At 35.8% G+C, this 20,600-nt stretch overlaps 1 protein-coding gene across 2 annotated transcripts in view; it reads left to right on the plus strand.

Moving 5' to 3' along the window:
* Nucleotides 1-11,290, plus strand: part of LOC135848258 (uncharacterized) — a 35,392-nt gene extending 24,102 nt beyond the window's left edge. Inside the window, exon 2 of one of the 2 annotated variants that reach the window (XM_065368123.1) lies at nucleotides 7,538-11,290. In XM_065368123.1, coding sequence (XP_065224195.1) covers nucleotides 7,574-9,433 — 1,860 coding nt within the window. In that variant the 5' untranslated portion in view covers nucleotides 7,538-7,573 and the 3' untranslated portion in view covers nucleotides 9,434-11,290. Of the gene's footprint in view, nucleotides 1-482; nucleotides 2,753-7,537 lie in introns of those variants that run through there. The other variant, XM_065368126.1, reaches the window with a different exon arrangement.
* Nucleotides 11,291-20,600: the final 9,310 nt, after the last annotated feature.

A 20,600-nucleotide genomic window follows, 5' to 3' on the forward strand; every position in this document is an offset into this window, starting at 1 on the left:
AGACAATGTGAAAATAATGGAAGCCCCCCCCACCCACCCCCTGAGGGGGCTGTGACCAAACTGATTGCGGGGTTATTACTTACTGGCTGGGTATACATTGTAAAATAAATTTGAGCGAAATCGAAAGACATGACTTTCAAAATCGCCTTTTTTTGGTTGAGTTGACATGGAATGACCCGTTCGCGTTATTTGCCATCGTTTGATGACCTCTCCTCATGATCTGATTAAAAAATATGGATAACTAATCGTGCAAAAATCCGCTGATTTGGCATGGAATTGCCCATTTGCAAAATTTGGGGACCTCATTGTAGAAAAAAGTTCAGGACAAAATGGAAATGAGCGAGACACGTATTTAAGCATACATTTCGAGAAGACCGAATTAATAACATTTTTTTAGTTTATTTGCTGGTCAACTTCACGCTTTTTAAACTAATTTACCTTTCACTCATCTCATGGAATTGATTCGATCATTACGATTCTAGGTTCGAATTACAGTCGAGCAGAGTGAAGAACTGGAAATGGACGAAATCATAGACGACTTGAGTGGTGCTATTCAACCTGCTCCGGTTGACCTGAAAGAATTATCAGTAATTACCATTGCTCGGGACATATGGCGCTGCGAATTGAACTATTATCGTACGAATGACGAATTGGAAAAATTCGATCCGAAAAAGCTACGCATTCCATTAAAAACGTCATTTCCTGATTTACCAACTGTGATTTATAACATGATAGAGGAATATGTTACAAAATTTGGGCTCTCTATGAAATCTTGGCTGAAGGAGAATTACAAAAGAGTATTCTTTCTTCATTACACCCATGAGAACTATGTTTTGGAGGACTTCGATGATTTTGTATACGATGACGACGGCACTATTGATTATTCCTGTACAGCCGAACGTATGATGCGTTGCAATAAATTTGGCGATGTGGAAAAATTTAAAATAGCGTGTACATATTTTTTCGAAGACTATATCAGACGCTCTTGGCCATCTATGCGCAAGAAGATAGGTTTGAATGGCATTCATTTTCGCGATTGCCCTCAATTATATTATTGGATTTGCAGTCTGAGAAATGAATTGCGTAAGATACCCTCAAATCACCATACTGTCGATAGAGTAATGTTTGATTATTACATGCCTTATAATAGACTATCGGTGGAGTATTTTTGGAATCGTATGGCCCACCAAGACCAATTTCAAAGAGCCGTGGAACTTCATGAGCAGGATATAGACACATTCGTTCGATTCATTTTGCCGAAATTCGACGAGCGCCAGTTTGATCAATTTGTAGATAGGAAAGGCAGTGATCTGATCTGTGGTTTGTTGAAGAATCGATATTCCGATGAAAGAGTCGTACTTGGAACGTGGTTGAGCATGAAGAACAAAATAAAGGAGCGAAATTTTATCGCACTAGTCGTGGGTATGTTGGAAACCGAGTGTACGCGCCACGATCACAATCTTAAGAGGTTATTCCTATGTCGTAAAATATGGGACAGTGTTCCAAAAGATTTGAAACGATTGGCAACTAAGCAAGTATCAACCAAATTATATCTGTTCAATTCCTATCAACGTCTTGAAAATCGTTTGAATACTTCGGAGTTCCTATTGACAGTTCTTAAGAGTGCAACTTTCGAGGAGAGAAGCTCATTTTGGTTTAACTCTTGGGAAAATTTAATCCTAGGCAAAAGTGTCGATGATTTGCAACAAATAATGAAACTGTGTTTCGAAAACGATGATGCAATTATTGTATTCAAAGAGGAATTGTCTAAAAGTAAAGACGTACAGAATCTCTGCGTGGAGTTAATAAAGGAACCTAATTTTGAAGAATTGAATGATTTTGTGAATTTTTGTTACCTTAATGAAGATACAGCGAGACTTTACAAGCAGCAATTGTTGCAGTCAAATTTTCTCGATGGAAGATCTGTTTTTCGGTATCAACATTTTAGTCACTCAACGCAATTTAACAAGTTCATCTGCGATGCTTATAATAACGATGACCTTGCTACAGATTTCAAAAATCAACTATTTTTGTCTCCGGTGGTTCAAGACCATTTACCACGATGGGTTTTTTCCGTGGTAATCAAAGAGTGGAACCGATTTATAGAATTTTTTGATACGTTTGTTTCATCGGAACGAATGATGCAGGAGATAAAGACGCGTCTGATTAATTATACGAGGCAATTTATGGGTTCGAATGATTTTAGGAGGGAGATTTATACTTCCTCCTTTGATCCGTTTCTATTGTGGTGTTTAGGAAGTGATAGAAAAGTTGGGGAGTTCAGGCGGGGCAACTTGTGATTATGATTGCCGAGATTTTCATCTTTGGAGTACCTAGTATGAATGTGTACATTTAGAGTGGTTAAATGAAATATGGAAGTTCTGTACAATTATTTTTTTTATGTTTTATATGAAAATGACGACTAACTCTTATTTTTACTCGTACCTAGTTTATGTTTATTACCTACCTTTGAATATGAATAGTTTTTTCCTTTTTATAAAAGTTGATTCAGTTCACTCTGTATTCGTTTATTTTTAAATCGGTGGCTGGCATTTAGAGAAATTCGGATTTGACAAACTATACCATGAAAATATATATACTTATTATGTACCTTTGTACCTAGATATTTACTATTAATTTTTTATGGTCCATTTTAGGTGTATCTACTAACAAACTCGTATTAGTCGTATTACGTATTTTAGTTTTGTGAGGCTATTTTTTTGTTGTTTTTTTCGTAGTAAAGTTTGTTCCATCCATATACTGCATTACTTTTATTTTATTTTTGTTCAGAAAAATGAAAATGAATAAGCATTCACCAATGAATTATTTTTAACGCCTCAAAGTGATTCAGTGGATCGATTCTATGTACCTATTAATATTGTCAAAATTCATAAGAGTTGATTGTACTAGTTCACCTCTGAATCCAACGGGTCTTTGCTCATACGAGTAATTTTAAACTTTTTTAGAAAGGAAGATCAGTAATTTAAAAATAAGTGTAATGTCTCCTCTTCAAGGATAGTTTTAAATCAGGGGTATATTTTTTTATTTAGCCACAAGTTGACTTACTTATTACTCGATCGGAGGTGATCATCCGAACCTGACCTAAGCTTTATACTGAGAACTTCCACAGTCAGGCACCCAGCTCTGGTCAGATGTGTCAAAAAGGATGTAAGTGACTCATCTAACCAAAATTTGATCTGATTAGGTCTGGTCCGGTCTGGTTCAGTCATCTGGACCAGGTTTTCAGCCTATTGACTTGTCTAGCTGTCTGGCTTCCTAAGGTCGTCGATCATCTGTCTGCCTCTCTGTCCTCTTGAGATCATTGATCTTTCTATACCTGGACTATTAAGGACACTATCTACCTCTCTTGAGGTCATTGACCCTTCTGCTAAACTTCTGGTATGTCATATTGAGGTCATTGACCCTTTTGTCTCGGATCTCAAGACCACTGACCTACTTCTTAAGGTCAATAACCCGTCTGTCTGGTTTCTCAAAATCGTCTGTCTTTTTGTCTGGCATTTTGAGGTCATTGACTTGCATGTCTGGACTATCAAGGTCACTGACCTACCCCTCTCGAGGTCATTGACCTGTATGTACTCTGTACGGCTTCTCAAAGTCGTTAGTATAGTGTCAAAATATTTCGGAATTTTTTTCAAGTTTTCAAAAGTCTGATATTTTTTAAAATTTATAATCAGTAGGATTTTTCCAGCTTTTAAAAGTCAGCACCTTTAAATTCCAAATCGAAGTGCAGAGGCCTGAAAATCGACGAAGAAAGAATTTGAAGAAGGTTTTTCCCAATCGTATTAATCTCAAATCTTGAATTCGAACCGATATTGCCTCTTATGAGTAAAGATATGCTCCAAAACCAAATTTTTGGAATTTTTAGTCCGCATTTTCTAATTTATAAAATGAATATTTGAATAAATAAATAAATAAAACTGAAATACACCTACGCCATATGCATTTTATGATATGTAATTTTTAGTAACTGAAAAAAAAAATGTAAACTATTTTGCTACATATCATTGCAGGAGGAGGGAGGAAGGGATATCCAGAAAACTCGATAATGGCGCCCATCTTGAAAAACAAAAAAAGTTAAAAATCGTGTACATGGCAAATTTCTCAAAGGTTTTAGCATGAAATTTTTTATTTATTTTTTTTTGGTCCATTCAAGGATTATCTCCCACACATTTCACATATGGTATTGAGATTTTTAGCCCCTCCTTTCATTGGTGTACATTCGATTTTATACCCCAAATGTCCTTCGACTTGGCTGTCACACGTCATGTTTTTGAAAATGAATGTTATAAAGTGTCATGAACTTTATTTTTTTGGGGAAAAATTGACACATTCTCATTATCATAGAACACGAAGGTCCATTATTGTGCAAATTGCAATTGGAATAAGTCCATAGGAAGCTCACATTTCACATTTGAAAACTGTCACACACTTTTTGCGCAAATTTTAGAGCAATTTTCAATTATTTTTGATGGCTTCCCAATCCAACATTTTTTTCTGGCGAGTGGCTGCACTGGTTCACTGTCCTCATAAAAATGTTACCCCGCAATGTTATTTTCAAAACCGACGCAATGGCTCGTTCTGATCGTACTTGTCTCTGAAAATATGATATTTCGAAAAATCGGTGTCCTTCGGCTTGCCTTTTTATTTACCCTGATGAGCCCGCCAAAAATGATAATTAAGAAAGGGAAGTTGTTCTACATGATAAGTACGCATTTATTACGTGTTAAAACTCGAATAATGTCCATTAGGTAAGGCTAGAAACGAAAAAACGTTGAGATTGTCCTTAGGCTTGTCCAGTGCCCATTTGTCCTCCGACTTGGCCAAATTTCAGACAGCTGTACTTTTATCGCGCTAGTCGACATATTATACGATATCGTACAAGCAAAATTTGACATTTCCTCCCTCCTCACACCTCACCCCTACCCCTACCAAAAAAATAAGTCCAGATTCGAACTTTGCGGCCTGAAAAACATGAATCGACATATTACACGATAATATAAGCAAAATTTGACATTTTCCCCCTCCCCACGCCTCACCCTCCACCTCTACATAAAAAATAACTCCAGATTCGAATTCTACGACCTCGAAAACATATCAATCGACATATTACACATCGATCGATGAGGGTCGAATCCTAATTATCGCTGTTTTGGGTGGGCCGGGGTCCACAGTGGGGGGATTGAATTGAGGCCAACACTAGAACAGGGATCTGGGACACCTATACAAATGATTCCCACTTGAAATTTTCCAAAAAAATGATTTTTATTTTTCAAAATTATACACATCAAAATTGACATTTTTTTTGAGAATTACCCAACAATCAAAAAAAATATTACACGATTTCTTGAATTTTTAGGAGATTGGAGGAGTCAATGAAATCAATCACCCACTCCCAATATTATGACATACGTAATGAAATGATTTTGTCTCACAATATTTTGATAATTATTTTACATTATGACCAAACTTTTGAGACTCTGTATCCCTTCTGGTTTTGCGAATTTCATCGCGAGAAACTCGTGCTTGTAAATGTCATAAATATGCAAGCTTTCAGAATTTTTTTTTCAGATTTTTAAATTTCTCATGCTTCTAAAATTTGAGCTCTCGAAAATTCAAATTGCAGCATTTCCAAGCAATTGGTCTCCAAAGTTGGGTATTATATGAGGGTCATTCCACGTCAATTGGACCAAGAAGTAGTAGGGGGGGGGGTTCGGCGATTTTTTTGAAAATTATCCTGGAAAGACCTTTCGAAGGGATGACCAATGGCGCAAATCGCACCCCTCTAGCCCATTTTTAAAGGCAGCCAGGGGGGTGTCAAAGTTTTCAGTGAACCTAAAATATGTATCATCCATTTCAGCAGTTGATTACTCAATAACCGCGATACCTACCAAAATGGAACTTTTTCTCATAGTTAGAAGTTTTGAAAGGCTTTAAAAATCAGTATTGCCACTTTTTTTCGTACAAAAAATTAGCTCAAAAAGTTTCGAAACGCAGTTTTTATATCGTTCCGACTCTCAAAAATTCTGAAAAAAATATATTATAGACAACTTTTCATGCTGAACAGCATATTAAAAAATTGGGATGGTAACATGTTGCAAAGTCGATTTTAAAAAATTTTAAGTTTGCGAAAAAATGCCATTTTTTGATTTAAAACTTGAACAAAAGTTTTGATAGGTGAAGTTGACCCATTTGACCCCTATTTTTACCTATCCGTTGAAAAAGTTGAGAGAACCCTTTCACTCAATGAAATAAACTCCTCTCAAAAAAATCAAAATTCAAAAAAATTCAAAAAATGAAGGAATTTTTATTTTTTTGTCGTGAGTGTAATTTTAATCAACTTTTTCATGAAATACGTGAAAAAGAGGTCAAAATAAGACAACTGAATAAATTTAAACTATTTCTGATGTTTGAAATTGAAAATTGAATTTTTTCGAATTTTGATTTTTTTGTGAGGAAGTTGTTTCATCGATTGAAACGGTTTTTCAACTTTTTCAACGGATAGGTAAAAATAGGGGTCAAATGGGTCAACTTCACCAATCAAAAGTTTTTTTCAAGTCTTAAATCAAAAAATCGCATTTTTCTCAAAATTAACATTTTTTTAAATCGACTTTGCAACATGTTACCATCCCAATTTTTTAATACGTTGTTCAGCATGAAAAGTTGCCCATAATATATTTTTTTCAGAATTTTTGAGAGTCGGAACGATATGAAAACTACGTTTCGAAACTTTTTGAGCTAATTTTTTGTACGAAAAAAAGGTGGCAACACTGATTTTTATGATATCATCAAAAAGCCTTTCAAACCCCCTAACAATGGGTAAAAGATCCATTTTGGTAGGTATCGGGGTTATTGAGTAATCCACTGCTGAAATGGATGATATTTTGGGATCACTGAAAAATTTTGACACCCCCTGGCTGCCTTTAAAAATGGGCTAGAGGGATGCGATTTGCGCCATTGGTCATCCCTTCGGAAGGTCTTTCCACATGATAATTTTCAAAAAAATCGCCGAACCCCCCTACCACTTCTTGGTCCAATTGGCGTGGAATGACCCACGACAAAAAAACACGATTATTGAAAACAAAATTCGCTCTTGCTGCCCCAAAGAAGAGGTTGAGAAGCCAATAATAGCGATTTTGATCTATTTATCCCAATTTGAGGAATCTATGAATAAATTTTGAGCAAAATCGAAGTCCATAAATTTAAAAAGAGGGCTGATTTGGCATCTGGTGGGCTAGCTCAAAACGCAATCGGATGTCATCACTTTCCTATGGTACCTAATACCTGCAATGTCTGTGTTGAAAATAAGCAAATTTTGAAAAAAAATCGAGATTTAGTGGAAATGAGCGAAATACTTACCTCAGCCGAAAATGCGAAAACATCGAATTAATAAACTCATTTTGGTTTATTTGCATGAATAGGTATTTATACCTACTTGCATGCTAACTGCACGTTACATTGACATTCATGCTTGACTTCAACTCATCTCATGGAATTAATTCGATCATTACGATTCTAGGTTCGAATTACAGTCGAGCAGAGTGAAGAACTGGAAATGGATGAAATCATAAGTGACTTGAATGATGCTATTCAAACTGCTCCGGTTGACTTGAAAGAATTATCAGCGATCACCATTGCTCGGGACATATGGCGCAGCGAAGTGAACTATTATCGTGCGAATGGCGAATTGGAAAAATTTGATCCGAAGGAGTGCATTTCATTAAAAACAACATTTTCCGATTTCCCAGCTGTGATTTATAATAACATGATAGAGGAATATGTTGCACAATTTGGTCTTTCGATGGAAAATTGGCTCGAGCAGCATTACAATAGGGTATTCTTGCACCATTACAGCCATAAGAACAATGTTTTGGAACACTTCGATGATTTTGTATGCGATTACAACGGAACTATTCATTATTCCCGTACAGCCGAACGTATGATGCGTTGCAATAAATTTGGCGATGTCGAGAAATTCAAAATAGCGTGCACGTATTTTTTCGAAGACGATATCAGACGAATTTGGCCATCTGTATGTGAAAAGATAGATTTGAATGAGATGAGGTTTCGCGATTATCCTCATCCTCAATTGTATTATTGGATTTGCTGTCTCAGGAATGAACTGCGTAAGATAAGGCGTTCGAGTGTTATTTTTGATGAAAGCTATTATGAAATGATATGGGAACGCACCTCCTGGGAATGGCGTACTGTCGATAAAATAATGTTCGATTATCACATGCCTTATAACGGTCCATCGGTGGAATATTTTTGGAATCGTATACCCTACGAAGACCAATTTCACAAAGCTGTGGAACTTTATAAGCGTGATATAGACACATTCGTGAGATTTATTTTGCCAAAATTTGACGAGCACCAGTTAAATTCATTTGTTGATAGGAAAGGCTGCAGTGGTCTGATCTATGATTTGTTGAGAAATTGTTATTCCAATGAAAGGATCATACTTCGAACATGGTTGAGCATGAAAAACAAAATAAACGAGCGAAATTTCATCGCACTAGTCCTGGGTATGTTGCAAATGGAGTGTTCGCGCCACGAAAATCTTGAGAATCACGATCTTCAGAGGTTATGGCTATGTCGCAAAATATGGTACAGTGCTCCACAAGATCTGAAACGATTGGCAATTAAGCAAATATCAACTAAATTACATCTGTTCACCGACTATCGCCTTAAAAATCGCAAGGATTCTTCGGAGTTCCTATTGACTGTTCTTAATAGTGCAACTTTCGAGGAGAGAAGCTCATTTTGGACCAACTCTTGGCATAATTTGATCCTAGGCAAAAGTGTCGATGATTTGCAACAAATAATGGAATTGTGTTTCGAGAACGCTGATGCAATTATTCAATACAAAAGGAAGGTTATGGAAAAAAGTAAACACGTACACAATCTCTGTGTCGAGTTAATAAAAGAACCTAATTTTGAAGAATTGAATGATTTTGTGAATTTTTGTTACCCTAATAAAGATACAGCGAGACTTTTTAAGCAGCAATTGCTGCAGTCAAATTTACTCCATGGAAGATCTGTTTTTCGGTATCAACATTTTAGTCACGCGACACAATTTAATAAGTTCATTTGCGATGCTTATAATAAAGTTGATCTTGCCACAAATTTCAAAAATCAACTTATGCTGTCTCCTGTAATTCAACACCATTTACCACGATGGGTTTTTTCTGTATTAATCAACGAGTGGAACAGATTTCTAGAGTTTTTAGAGATATTCGTTTCATCGGAACAAATGGCACAGGAGATAAAGTCGCGTCTAATTGATTATACGAGGCAAGGCGTGAGTTCGAGTGATTTTAGGATGTTGATTAATGGTTCTTCCTTTGATCAGATTTTGTTGTGGTGTTTGGGAAGTATTGAAGAGGTTAGGAAATTCAAGAAGGTGTACTTCTGACATTGATCGCCGAGATTTCTACCTTTGGAGTTGTACTAGAACATTTTAGAGTACAAGAGTAGTTAATTTGAATTTTGTTAAACATAGAAATGCTGTACAATTTTTTTTCATCATTCATGTCAAATTGATGAAGGCATACTTCCGTCTTTTAATTTTAGTTTTTTTCGTTTTTAGATAAGTAATTTTATTCAGTTTACTCGGTACTTATTTTATTTATTTTTAAATTGGTAATTCTGTAAGATTGATCTGAATTGTTTGACTTCTACCATATTTCTAAATATGTATTTAAACCCCTCATTTTATATAAACAAAAAAATGCTATGAAAATTTGGGAGTTGATGAGTTTATTCTCAAAACACCAAAAATGATCGAATCGATTCCCACCTCGTTTTTACGAATTGATTCTCGTCTGGCTTATATTCGTATATTATGGTTTAAATGTGCAATAGTACCCAAGTAAAGTGCCAAAAAATGACACACAAAGGTCAGATTTTGGCTCTCGAGTGACATTCAACAAAAAAAATCAAGGCTTTGGTAAACTTACTGTCCGTGAAATGGAATCTATTTATACACAGGAAAGAATGACCTGGGAATCAATTTGACTGCTCCAGGTTCTCAACTCCCCTCCATGAAAAAATTGCTAATTTTTTGGCTGTTTTTCTCGAAATTTTGAAATTGGCAAAAGTTACCAAACAAAATATTTTTCTCAGTTTCAGAAATGATTTCTTTCTATGCTTCGGCTCAATTATTTCAAAATATTCAAGAAGAAAAACTTTTAAAAATACTAATTTACCCAAAAATAAGCGATTGGCGAATTTTAAACTGCTCAGTAGAACCCTAAAAGTGGTCTTGGATTTTTATGGCAATAGCTTAGGTCGATGTAGAATCTCAAAAATTATCATTTGGGGCTGGGCCATTTTTACCAAAACAGGTTTTGTAAGTGTTTCAGGACCCACGTCCCATTTCTAGGGGCATCGTCGGAGCCAAAATTTTATCCGTGTGACTTTCAACTCAAAAAAAAAAAGGTCCTCACTAGTCCTCACTAAATTTAGTCAAAATCCCACAACATTTTTTCTTTTTTTTCTGCAATCCACCCTACTATTCCGTCTGGGTTATGGTCCAGAAATTCGGATGCAGAAATTGAAAATTTAAAAAAATTGCAATTTTATTTTTTTGATATTTTTTAGACCATGAAGACATCCACACAGGGAATTACCTACCGTTTAAAAATATCGAGGAAAGTTTTTTTATAGAGATGAGTATCTGGAAATGTTTTGATCAAAATTGAGAAATTTTCGATTTAAAAAAAAATTTGAATAATTTTTTATATTTTTTCCAACTTTTTGGGTCCATATTTAGTGAAAACGACGTTGTGGGGGGAGAAGGGAGCAAGGATGATTTTTTTTCTCTGAAAGAGGGTTGCCTAGAGAACAATTCGGACGCAGAAATAAATGATTTTCAAAAAATTGCTATCAGAATTTAGGTAATTTATTCCATTTTTTTCATATCGTACTTTGGATAGGCATGCGCAAGAGGATCAACGTAACTTGAAAGAACGTAAGCGATTTTTTTTGGATAAATTGATTAATTTTTTTAAAAAATTGAGTCGGAAGCTCTGACATAATTTATCTATTTTGTCAAGAAAAGGGTGATTATTTTCTCATCGAAGCCAATAACTGGGGGGGGGAGGGAGTTGAAGCTTTAAAAAGCGAAACTGTTAAATAAGAGCCTCCTTATATTACGTATTATTATTATTTTAATTTTTCACCGTGACGATATTTTATTTAGATAGAAGGTAAATAAATATAAATCTAAAATTTAATACCTTTAATTGAAAATAAAGAATTATAACCACGATTGATTATTCGAGTCTTTCTCATGAAGGAGCTCCAATTCAAATGAGAATGCGATTATGACATGATTTTTATAATTTTCCAAATATTTGGGGGACCAATGGGGAATTGCTGGAAGAGTTGAACCAGAAAAATAAGTCACTTTTTTCATTTTGATAAAATATTTCAAGCTTTGTACTTGCCCCTTCCTCTCCCACCTTTAATGGTTTGATTTTGTCAATCTCATCACAGAAAGTTCATAGTTGTATAAGTTCCAAGATTTTTTTTTTTGCAATAAAATTTTCATATTCTAGCTCCAGAATTTTATAAGCTGTTGAAAACTTAGCAGTCAAAAAATCTCAACTTTGAACTTTAAAAATTTACGAGTTCATTTTTGAATGTTTGGTAAATTTTTGAAAATTTAAATTTAGACGATGTTTACTTTTTTTTTTAATGAAAATAATATGTAAATAGGTATTTTTATGTGCAAAGTGAACCAATGTAAATAATTTTTGTTCAATTCAACTTCCACACATCAACAACAAAAACTAGTTTTGAATTATTCTGGAGCCCCCGTGATTTGCTCAATTTTCTCCATAAATTTCAAATCGCTTTGGAATGGTCAATAATGAACTTTGGCACCTGTAACTTGATTAGGTGTTTATTGAGCACCCTTTTCACCGTTTGATGGGCAATAACGAAGAATTTCCAGTGATTGAGTTCAAAAGTAAATTTTCGATCAAGTTGTGAATTCCGGAAAATTTTTAAAAAAATTAAGATTTTCAAAGAAAGAGCATTACGAGCGACTTTTTTCGAACAGATGTTGTCTGGTGTGTCTAGATACATCTTTACCATGATTTGACTAGAATACAATCGCAATTTGGCTATATTGGAGGCTCCAGCGAGCTCCCAAATTTATTCAGAAATTTTAAATCACTCTAGAAAGAGTAAAAATGGACTTTAGTCTGTGCATAGAACAGTAGAGCTCTCTTTCGACCGTTTTTCGCGATCGTTTTGCAGATTTTTGGAATATGTGATTTTTTCACTTTTTCTAGAATTTACAAAATGGTCAAAAAAATCAATTTTCAACTCAGGTCGAGTGGTGCCCACACTGTCCACTGCCCAATCACACTGAGGGCCGGTTTCTCAATCGTCGGTTAGCGGCAATTTAACTGCTGACTAGTCTAACCAACAGTTAACACGTTCCCCAATTGTTTAGTAGTTACTAACCAGCGATTTCTGGTGTCAAAAATTAACACAGCCAGTCAATTTTTGACACCAGAAATCGCTGGTTAGTAACTACTAAACAATTGGGGAACGTGTTAACTGTTGGTTAGACTAGTCAGCAGTTAAATTGCCGCTAACCGACAATTGAGAAACCGGCCCTAAGGGTGTTTCAGAGAAATTTCAGAGTAATTTAATCACGTGTAGGTGTATATCTCGTCTAGACGAGCAAAAAATGTTGTGTGCAATATGCATGAAGGACTTGATATTCGCATTAGTTCTCTTTCGTAAAAAAAAGTTACAAACTGAGTACATTTCATAAAAAACTTTTTCAAAGTTGAATTTCAAACATTTTTCAAAAATCCAAAAATGGACTTCAGCACTAATTACTTGAAATTTAGTTTTACGGAACCGTAGACTGTAAGCATGGAAAAATTTCTTTATTAGTTTATTTGCATACCAACTTGACTTACCTACTCATATGTTTGATTTCTCACTCAGCTCAGAGCATTAACTCAATCATTACATTTCTAGGTTCGAATTTATTCCAGTTGAGCAGAGTGAAGAATTGGAAATGGATGGAATGAGATATGCCACGAATGATGCAGCTCAGCTTTATCTAATACCCCTGAAAGAATTATCTGGGGTCGCCGTTGCTCTTGAAATATGGCGCAGTGAAATTAATAAATATCGTATGAATGCCGAGTTGGAAAAATTTAATCCGAAAGAGTTACTCGTTTCATTAAAAACATCATTTCCTGATTTACCAACTGATATCGATACAATGATCGCAGACTATGTTTCAAGATTTGCACTTTCAATGGAGGATTGGCTCGAGCATCATTATAAAAAAGTATTATTTTTCAATTACGGTCATCAAAACTATGTTTTGTACGATTTCGACGACTTTGTATGCGAATATAACGGTGCTATTGATTATGTCAGGACAGCCGAACGTATGATGCGTTGCGAAAAACTTGGCGATGTTGAGAAATTTAAAATAGCGTGTTGTTGTACTCGTCACGTATGTGAGGATTATGATATACACCTCGAGAGGGTGCTCCCTCTAGAGAGTAACGTTTTAACTACGATCAGACGATCTGAGGTTAGATCCAAGGATCGTCTGAGCTCGATCTTCACTTGTTCGCGGAGTGGCCAGCCGTGTGGCAATGTCATTGATTAATTCTTGAGACTGAGTGTCTCCCTTGCTTTCAATATTTATCGAACCATCTTTGATGGTAAATACTTTTATTTTTACTCAATTGATTAACTCCCCATCATGTTAGTCGTTTGATCGCAACGATAGGGAGGTACTTTTATTAAATTTGCCTGAAACGCTGTCGCTAAAGGTCTTATTTATTGGGGGACCGCAGGAGAGGCAGTAAACGTGTACAGTTGTTTGAGTTGATTATTTAATCGATCTCCTTCATCCTCCTAATGTTGATTATGATTGCCTAATCGCAGTCATAATCAACTCCTTGTCTTTCAATGGCTCCGAGAACCATTGAATTTCATCCCGTTCTTCCATCGAATATATAGGGAACTCAATTTATTGTGTTTGCCTTTTAGCCCCCTACCACCTTTGTGGTATAAGGAGTGCCTTAAAAAAGCCTTCTATGACCGGTGAGCCACCTGCTTAGGCGTAACTGGCTTGAGTCCTCCGAATTATTATGATCATATTGTTGTATTATTTATTAATTGCAATAAATTATGTATAATAATTCGATTCTTAATCTTTATCAGTGTGAGTGACTAAGTGAGAGAATCCAATTGTGAGATGAACGATGTCATCTAGAGTGATTTAGATAGGTATGTGAGCTATCCGAGTAAGCAAAATTATTCACCCCTTAGGAGTAATTTTTATCATCCCCTTGTTGAAGTTATTATCATCTTATTCACGTATCTATATCATGACAGATCGCACCGTTACAACCGTTCTCATTTAGTGATACCCAACATTTCAGTGGTTCCCAAAGTTGAATATTTGTATTCCAAGTTTTTGAAGTCACGCATTCATACGAATATTGTCAGTAAATGAATTTTGCAATCAAAAAATGTTTCAGATGAAAAATTTGCAAAATTTTATGACGATTTCAAAAATGTGTCATTTTTGTCCTTAGCACTGATAGGGGCCGAGGTGAGGGGGTTGGAACGTCAAAAAACGTGATGCAAAAAGTTGCATCCAAACCTGAATTTGAATTTCTTACGAAGTTTTACCGTTGAACTGTTCTCTTCAGTTGCATTTAAGATTGTTCTCGATACACGAAACCACAATCCACTCCCCCACGCATCAACCCCCTCGCTACAGCTTCAATACCTACTAAAAGTGCACTCTGAACCTGAAATAGCTTTACTTATGAGGGGCGACTCTAATTAATGAACTTTACATATTTTCCGATGCACGTATCCACAATCAACCCCCACACCCGCACTTAAGCCTACATAGTCACTCTAAGTCCACTTTTGACCCCAAGATTGCATTTTACGCCAGAAATTGATCAGAAAACAATATATACCAACGGCTACTAGTGATTTAAAAGATATAAGATTTTCGCAATATTTCCTCGGAAGGGGACCTTTTCTTGACCCCGAAACCACCATTACATTTTTGAGATCGAATTGCAAAACCGATGCAGGGGTTCACAAAGGTTGTGAAAATTGGTGTCCAGTGTGATTTTTTTCTGTAAATGTGAATTTCAATTTTCGATTTTGGACCTGCAGAATAAAGTTTGACAAAAAAAAGTGAAATTGATTAAAAATTCTATTTTTAAAGACATCTCATCCATCTTTTATTTTTGAGGTAAAGTGAGTGGAATAAATTGTCACCAGTTCTACCGGAGCTTATTTTGTGAGGGAGTGCGGTGGAGGGACGCAGTGTAGCAGTTTTACCAAAAGGAATGTTCGAAAATATCGAAAAATTGCCATACAAAACTAAAAAAATAAAAGAATTAAAAAAAATAAATTCTGGTAACTTTTTCAAAAAATTTTGAATTTTTTTAGGTCAAAATTATCCAATTAATACAAAATCTACCAAGTTTGCCACATTGAGAATTTCGAAAATTTTTCATTTCAAAAAGCTTGTATGTATGTACTTCCAAAAATATTTTTGTGGTATTTGATTTTTTTCTCAAAACAGTGCTAGCCACCAGGTGGGGTTATGAAAATTGTGGAATTGCAACTTCAATTTACGATTTAGCGTCCCCTAAAGAAGGAAATACAAAAAAGGCCTGATTATCCGGTCACTATACATGTATATTTTATTTCAGTTTTCAACCCCTTATACTATCCTATAATTATCGTTTTTCTTTTTTCATTTTATTTCATAGAATAATTTTGTTGTAAAAATATTACAACTTTCAAGTTCAGAAATGTACTTTTATTGATAATGGAGCAGTAACAGAAGGAGGAGGGGTGGTATCATTGCCAAGTGCATCGAGAGGTATCTTAAGCTCATTTGGAGTCAACACTTCAGCAACATAACCTCATAAGTGAAGCTATTTCAGTGCACTTTTAGTAGTGTTATTAAAGCTCTAGCGAGGGAGGTGAGGCGTGGGGGAGTGGATTGTGGTTACGTCTATCGAGAACAATCTTAAGTTCAACTGAAGAGAACAGTTCAATGGTAAAACCTCGTGAGAAATTCAAATTCAGGTTTGGATGCAACTTTTTGCATCACGTTTTTTGACGTTCCAACCCCCTCACCTCGGCCCCTATCAATGCTAAGGACAAAAATGACACATTTTTGAAATCGTCATAAAATTTTGCAAATTTTTTATCTGAAACATTTTTTGATTTCAAAATTCATTTACTGACAATATTCGTTTGAATGCGCGACTTCAAAAACTTGGAATACAAAAATTCAACTTTGGGAACCACTGAAATGTTGGGTATCACTAAATGAGAACGGTCATGGGTAGATATTTCAAGAGTGATCCAATACGAGTTATTTGAGACCATAAGCACCCCTCTACCCCCTTTTGGTTAGGATTTATTGGCCAAAACAGATGACAACGGAGGTGCTCAATTTTCACAACTTTGGGAACCTCTGAATCGGTTTTGCAATTCGATCCCAAAAATGTAATGGTGGTTTCGGGGTCGGGAAATGGTCCCCTTTCGAAGGAATATCGCAAAAATTTCATATCTTTCCGATGCCATTGTTTTCATAATTTTCACTTTGGTAGTACTAAAATCGCCAAAAACAGTCGATTTTGAATTTTCAAAAATTCTCCAAAAATCGAAAAATGAACTTGGGCAGCTGAAAATTTGGTTTTGGGGGTTTCAGACTATGCTCTTTCCAAAAATCGCGGTCCCGTTCAAATCGGAGTGTGACACCTCAAGAGGTTTCCTTGTGAGTACATTTCATGATAAACTTTTTCAAATTTGTTGAATTTTCAAAAAAAATGCATCCAAAAATAGAATTTAGCACTTACTTGAAATTTAATTTCACGGAACCGTAGACTGTATTAAACTGAAAAAATTTCCTTATTAGTTTATTTGCATACCAACTTCACTTACTCATATGTTTGAACTATCTCACTCGGCTCATAGCATTAATTCAATCTCATTACATTTCTAGGTTCAAATTTATCACAGTTGAGCAGAGTGAAGAACTGGAAATGGATGAAATGAGATATGACACGAATGATGCAACTCAGCTTTATCTAATACCCCTGAAAGAATTATCTGGGGTCGCCGTTGCTCTTGAAATATGGCGCAGTGAAATTAATAAATATCGTATGAATGCCGAGTTGGAAAAATTTAATCCGAAAGAGTTACTCGTTTCATTAAAAACATCATTTCCTGATTTACCAACTGATATCGATACAATGATCGCAGACTATGTTTCAAGATTTGCACTTTCAATGGAGGATTGGCTCGAGCATCATTATAAAAAAGTATTATTTTTCAATTACGGTCATCAAAACTATGTTTTGTACGATTTCGACGACTTTGTATGCGAATATAACGGTGCTATTGATTATGTCAGGACAGCCGAACGTATGATGCGTTGCGAAAAACTTGGCGATGTTGATAAATTTAAAATAGCGTGTACGTATTGTTTTGAAGATGATGTTAGACGACTTTGGCCATTGGTATGGAAAAGGGTAGGCTTGAATAATATTGTTTTTCACGAATTCCCTCATTTGCATTATTGGATTAGCTGTCTCCGAAATGAGCCTAATCAATTTATTAGCGATGAAATAATGTTTTATAATTACATGCGGTACATGCCTCCAAATAGATCATCTTTTGAATATTTTTTGAATCGCATGCCTTCTAAACTTCAGAAAGAAGTTGGTGAACATCTGTACAGTCGAGATAAGCTGTCTTTCGCTAGATTAATTTTACCAAAATTAAACGATACGTATCTGTACGAATTTGCGAATGGGAAAGGTTCTGCATTAATGGATGATCTGTTAAGTGATGGTAGTTTGGATGGAAGATTCGTTCTCCAAACGTGGATACACATCAAGAATGTAATAAAAACACAAAATTTTAGAAAACTTGTTCTGGAAATGATTAAAGTAGAGAGTGGTATGCGCCGTCGAGAAGATTATCGAGATCTCAAGAGTTTCGTATACCTGTGTCATGAAATATGGAACAGTGCTTCGCCTAGATTGAGGCAATCGGTGATCAAAAAAATTGCATATGCGGCATCGTATTACTCATACACTCGTTGTGATGTTGATACTTCTTCGGAGTTCTTATTGACGGTTCTTTCGTGTGCAACTTTCGAAGAAAGAAGCTCGTTTTGGCATAACTGTTGGTTTAACTTGATCAAAAGCAAAACTGCCGGAGATTTAGAAAAAATAATAAAAATATGCTTCGAAAACGAGGATGTGATCATGCAGTGCAAAGAGAACGTCATAGCCAAAAGTGAACATGCACAAGATGTCTGCATCAAGTTATTGGAAATTCCATATTTTGACGAATTGAATAATTTTGTAGGCTTTTGTAATCCTAATGCGGATTCGGCGAGAAATTACAAACAACAATTGCTGCAGTCGAATTTACTCGGTGAAAAATCGGTTTTTCAGCTTACATATCTCAATGAAGCGATACAATTCAACGAGTTCATCTGCGATGCTTATAATGACATTGATCTCGCTACTGATTTCAAAAATCAACTAATGTTGTCTCCCGTCACTCACCGTTTTTTACCGAAGGTGACCTTTTCAGACACCATTAATTTTAACGACCTTGTGAAATTTGTCGAAACATTGATTTCTACTGAACAAATTATGAAGCAAATTAAACTGCTCGTAATTGATAATATGAAGGAGTATGCTATCGCTAAAAAGCAGTTTGTTGGACATTTAAGATACGAATCGTCTTTCGACCCGTTTTTGTTTTGGTGTTTTGGAAGTGATGAAAAAGCTAAAAGATTTAAGAAAACTTATATCCCTCGTGGAATTTGAGTGATTTTGAAATTGCCAAAGTGCTATGAAAATTTACTGTTGTTGTCAGTTTGTAATATTTCGTGATTTCTTAGGTAGGTAGGTAGGTACCTAGTACCTACTATGCTTGGAAGGATGATAGAATTTGATCAGGTCTGATCAAATCCAACCAAATCTCCTCTTCAGAACTCTGATCTGACCAGGCATGATTAGATCCAATTACATTTCCAACTGCACTTTTTAGACTTTCACTTTTTTCATTATTCGATTCAGCTCATGTTATATTGTTAACTATTACTGTACTTAGTTCATTGTTTCTTTGATTACCTAGGTACCTATGTTATACTTTTTGTTTAAATTTTAAGCTGATTTGTATTCTGAAAAATTATGTTATAAGTGTGGTTATCTTAGGTATGGGTCATTCCATGTCAACTCAACCAAAAAAAGGCGATTTTGAAAGTCATGTCTCTCGATTTCGTTCAATTTTTTTTTACAATATCTACCCACCCAGTAAGTAAGAAAGCCGCAATCAGTTTGGTCCCAGCCCCCTCAGGGGGCGGGTGGGGGGGGGGCTTCCATTATTTTCACATTGTCTCGAGGTACTCAACTTCAGCAGCCCATTCCTCCAAAACTATGATACTTTGATCAAAACTGATTTCACAGTTCAAAAGGGCATTGAATTTTGAACTTTTCAAGTATTTTTAAATTTTCAAAAGTTGAAAGTTGAACTTTCAATTTGAAAGTTCGAATTTCAAAATGGCGCTGTAAGTGGGAGCTACCATTTAAAATTTTGAAAAAATTTCCATAGATGTACATTTTGATACTTTTTCGAAATATTTATGTTTTGAGATGGAACTCTTGACGGAGGGGGAGCACCCCCACCCCCAATTTTGGGTGAAACATTCAAAAGAAAATCTGGGGCATGTGATATATCGAATTGTATGTTTTCGGCAACGCTGAACACGAGTATGACGTCAGATTTTTGATTGGACCCCATCCACGGCCCCCAGCATCTCCCCAAAGGGGGTAAAAATTCAAAAAAGTGTTTTGTTCGTGCGACACATGAAATAGTATGTTTTTGGTGACGCTGAACACGAATATGACGTCAGATTTGTGATTGGACCCCATCCACAGCCCCAAACAATTTTTTTGGACTTTTACCTATTGGGGGAGGTTGGGGGGGCATGGGTGAAGTCGATTCGAAAAACTAAGGCAATATTCGTGTTCAGCGATATCGAAAATATACTATTGCATGTGTCACACGAATGTAACCATTTTTGGGGGGGTCACCCCCTTCGGAGAGATGCTGGGGGCCGTGGACGGGTCCAATCAAAAATCTGACGTCATATTCGTGTTCAGCGTCACCAAAACCATACTATTCCTTATGTCACACGAACAAAACGCTTTTTTGGACTTTTACCCCCTTTGGGGAGATGCTGGGGGCCGTGGATGGGGTCCAATCAAAAATCTGACGTCATATTCGTGTTCAGCGTTGCCGAAAACATACAATTCGATATATCACATGCCCCAGATTTTCTTTTGAATGTTTCACCCAAAATTGGGGGTGGGGGTGCTCCCCCTCCGTCAAGAGTTCCATCTCAAAACATAAATATTTCGAAAAAGTATCAAAATGTACATCTATGGAAATTTTTTCAAAATTTTAAATGGTAGCTCCCACTTACAGCGCCATTTTGAAATTCGAACTTTCAAATTGAA

Source organism: Planococcus citri, chromosome 5 (assembly GCF_950023065.1).
Source record: "Planococcus citri chromosome 5, ihPlaCitr1.1, whole genome shotgun sequence".
NCBI classification, from domain to species: Eukaryota; Metazoa; Arthropoda; class Insecta; order Hemiptera; family Pseudococcidae; genus Planococcus; species Planococcus citri.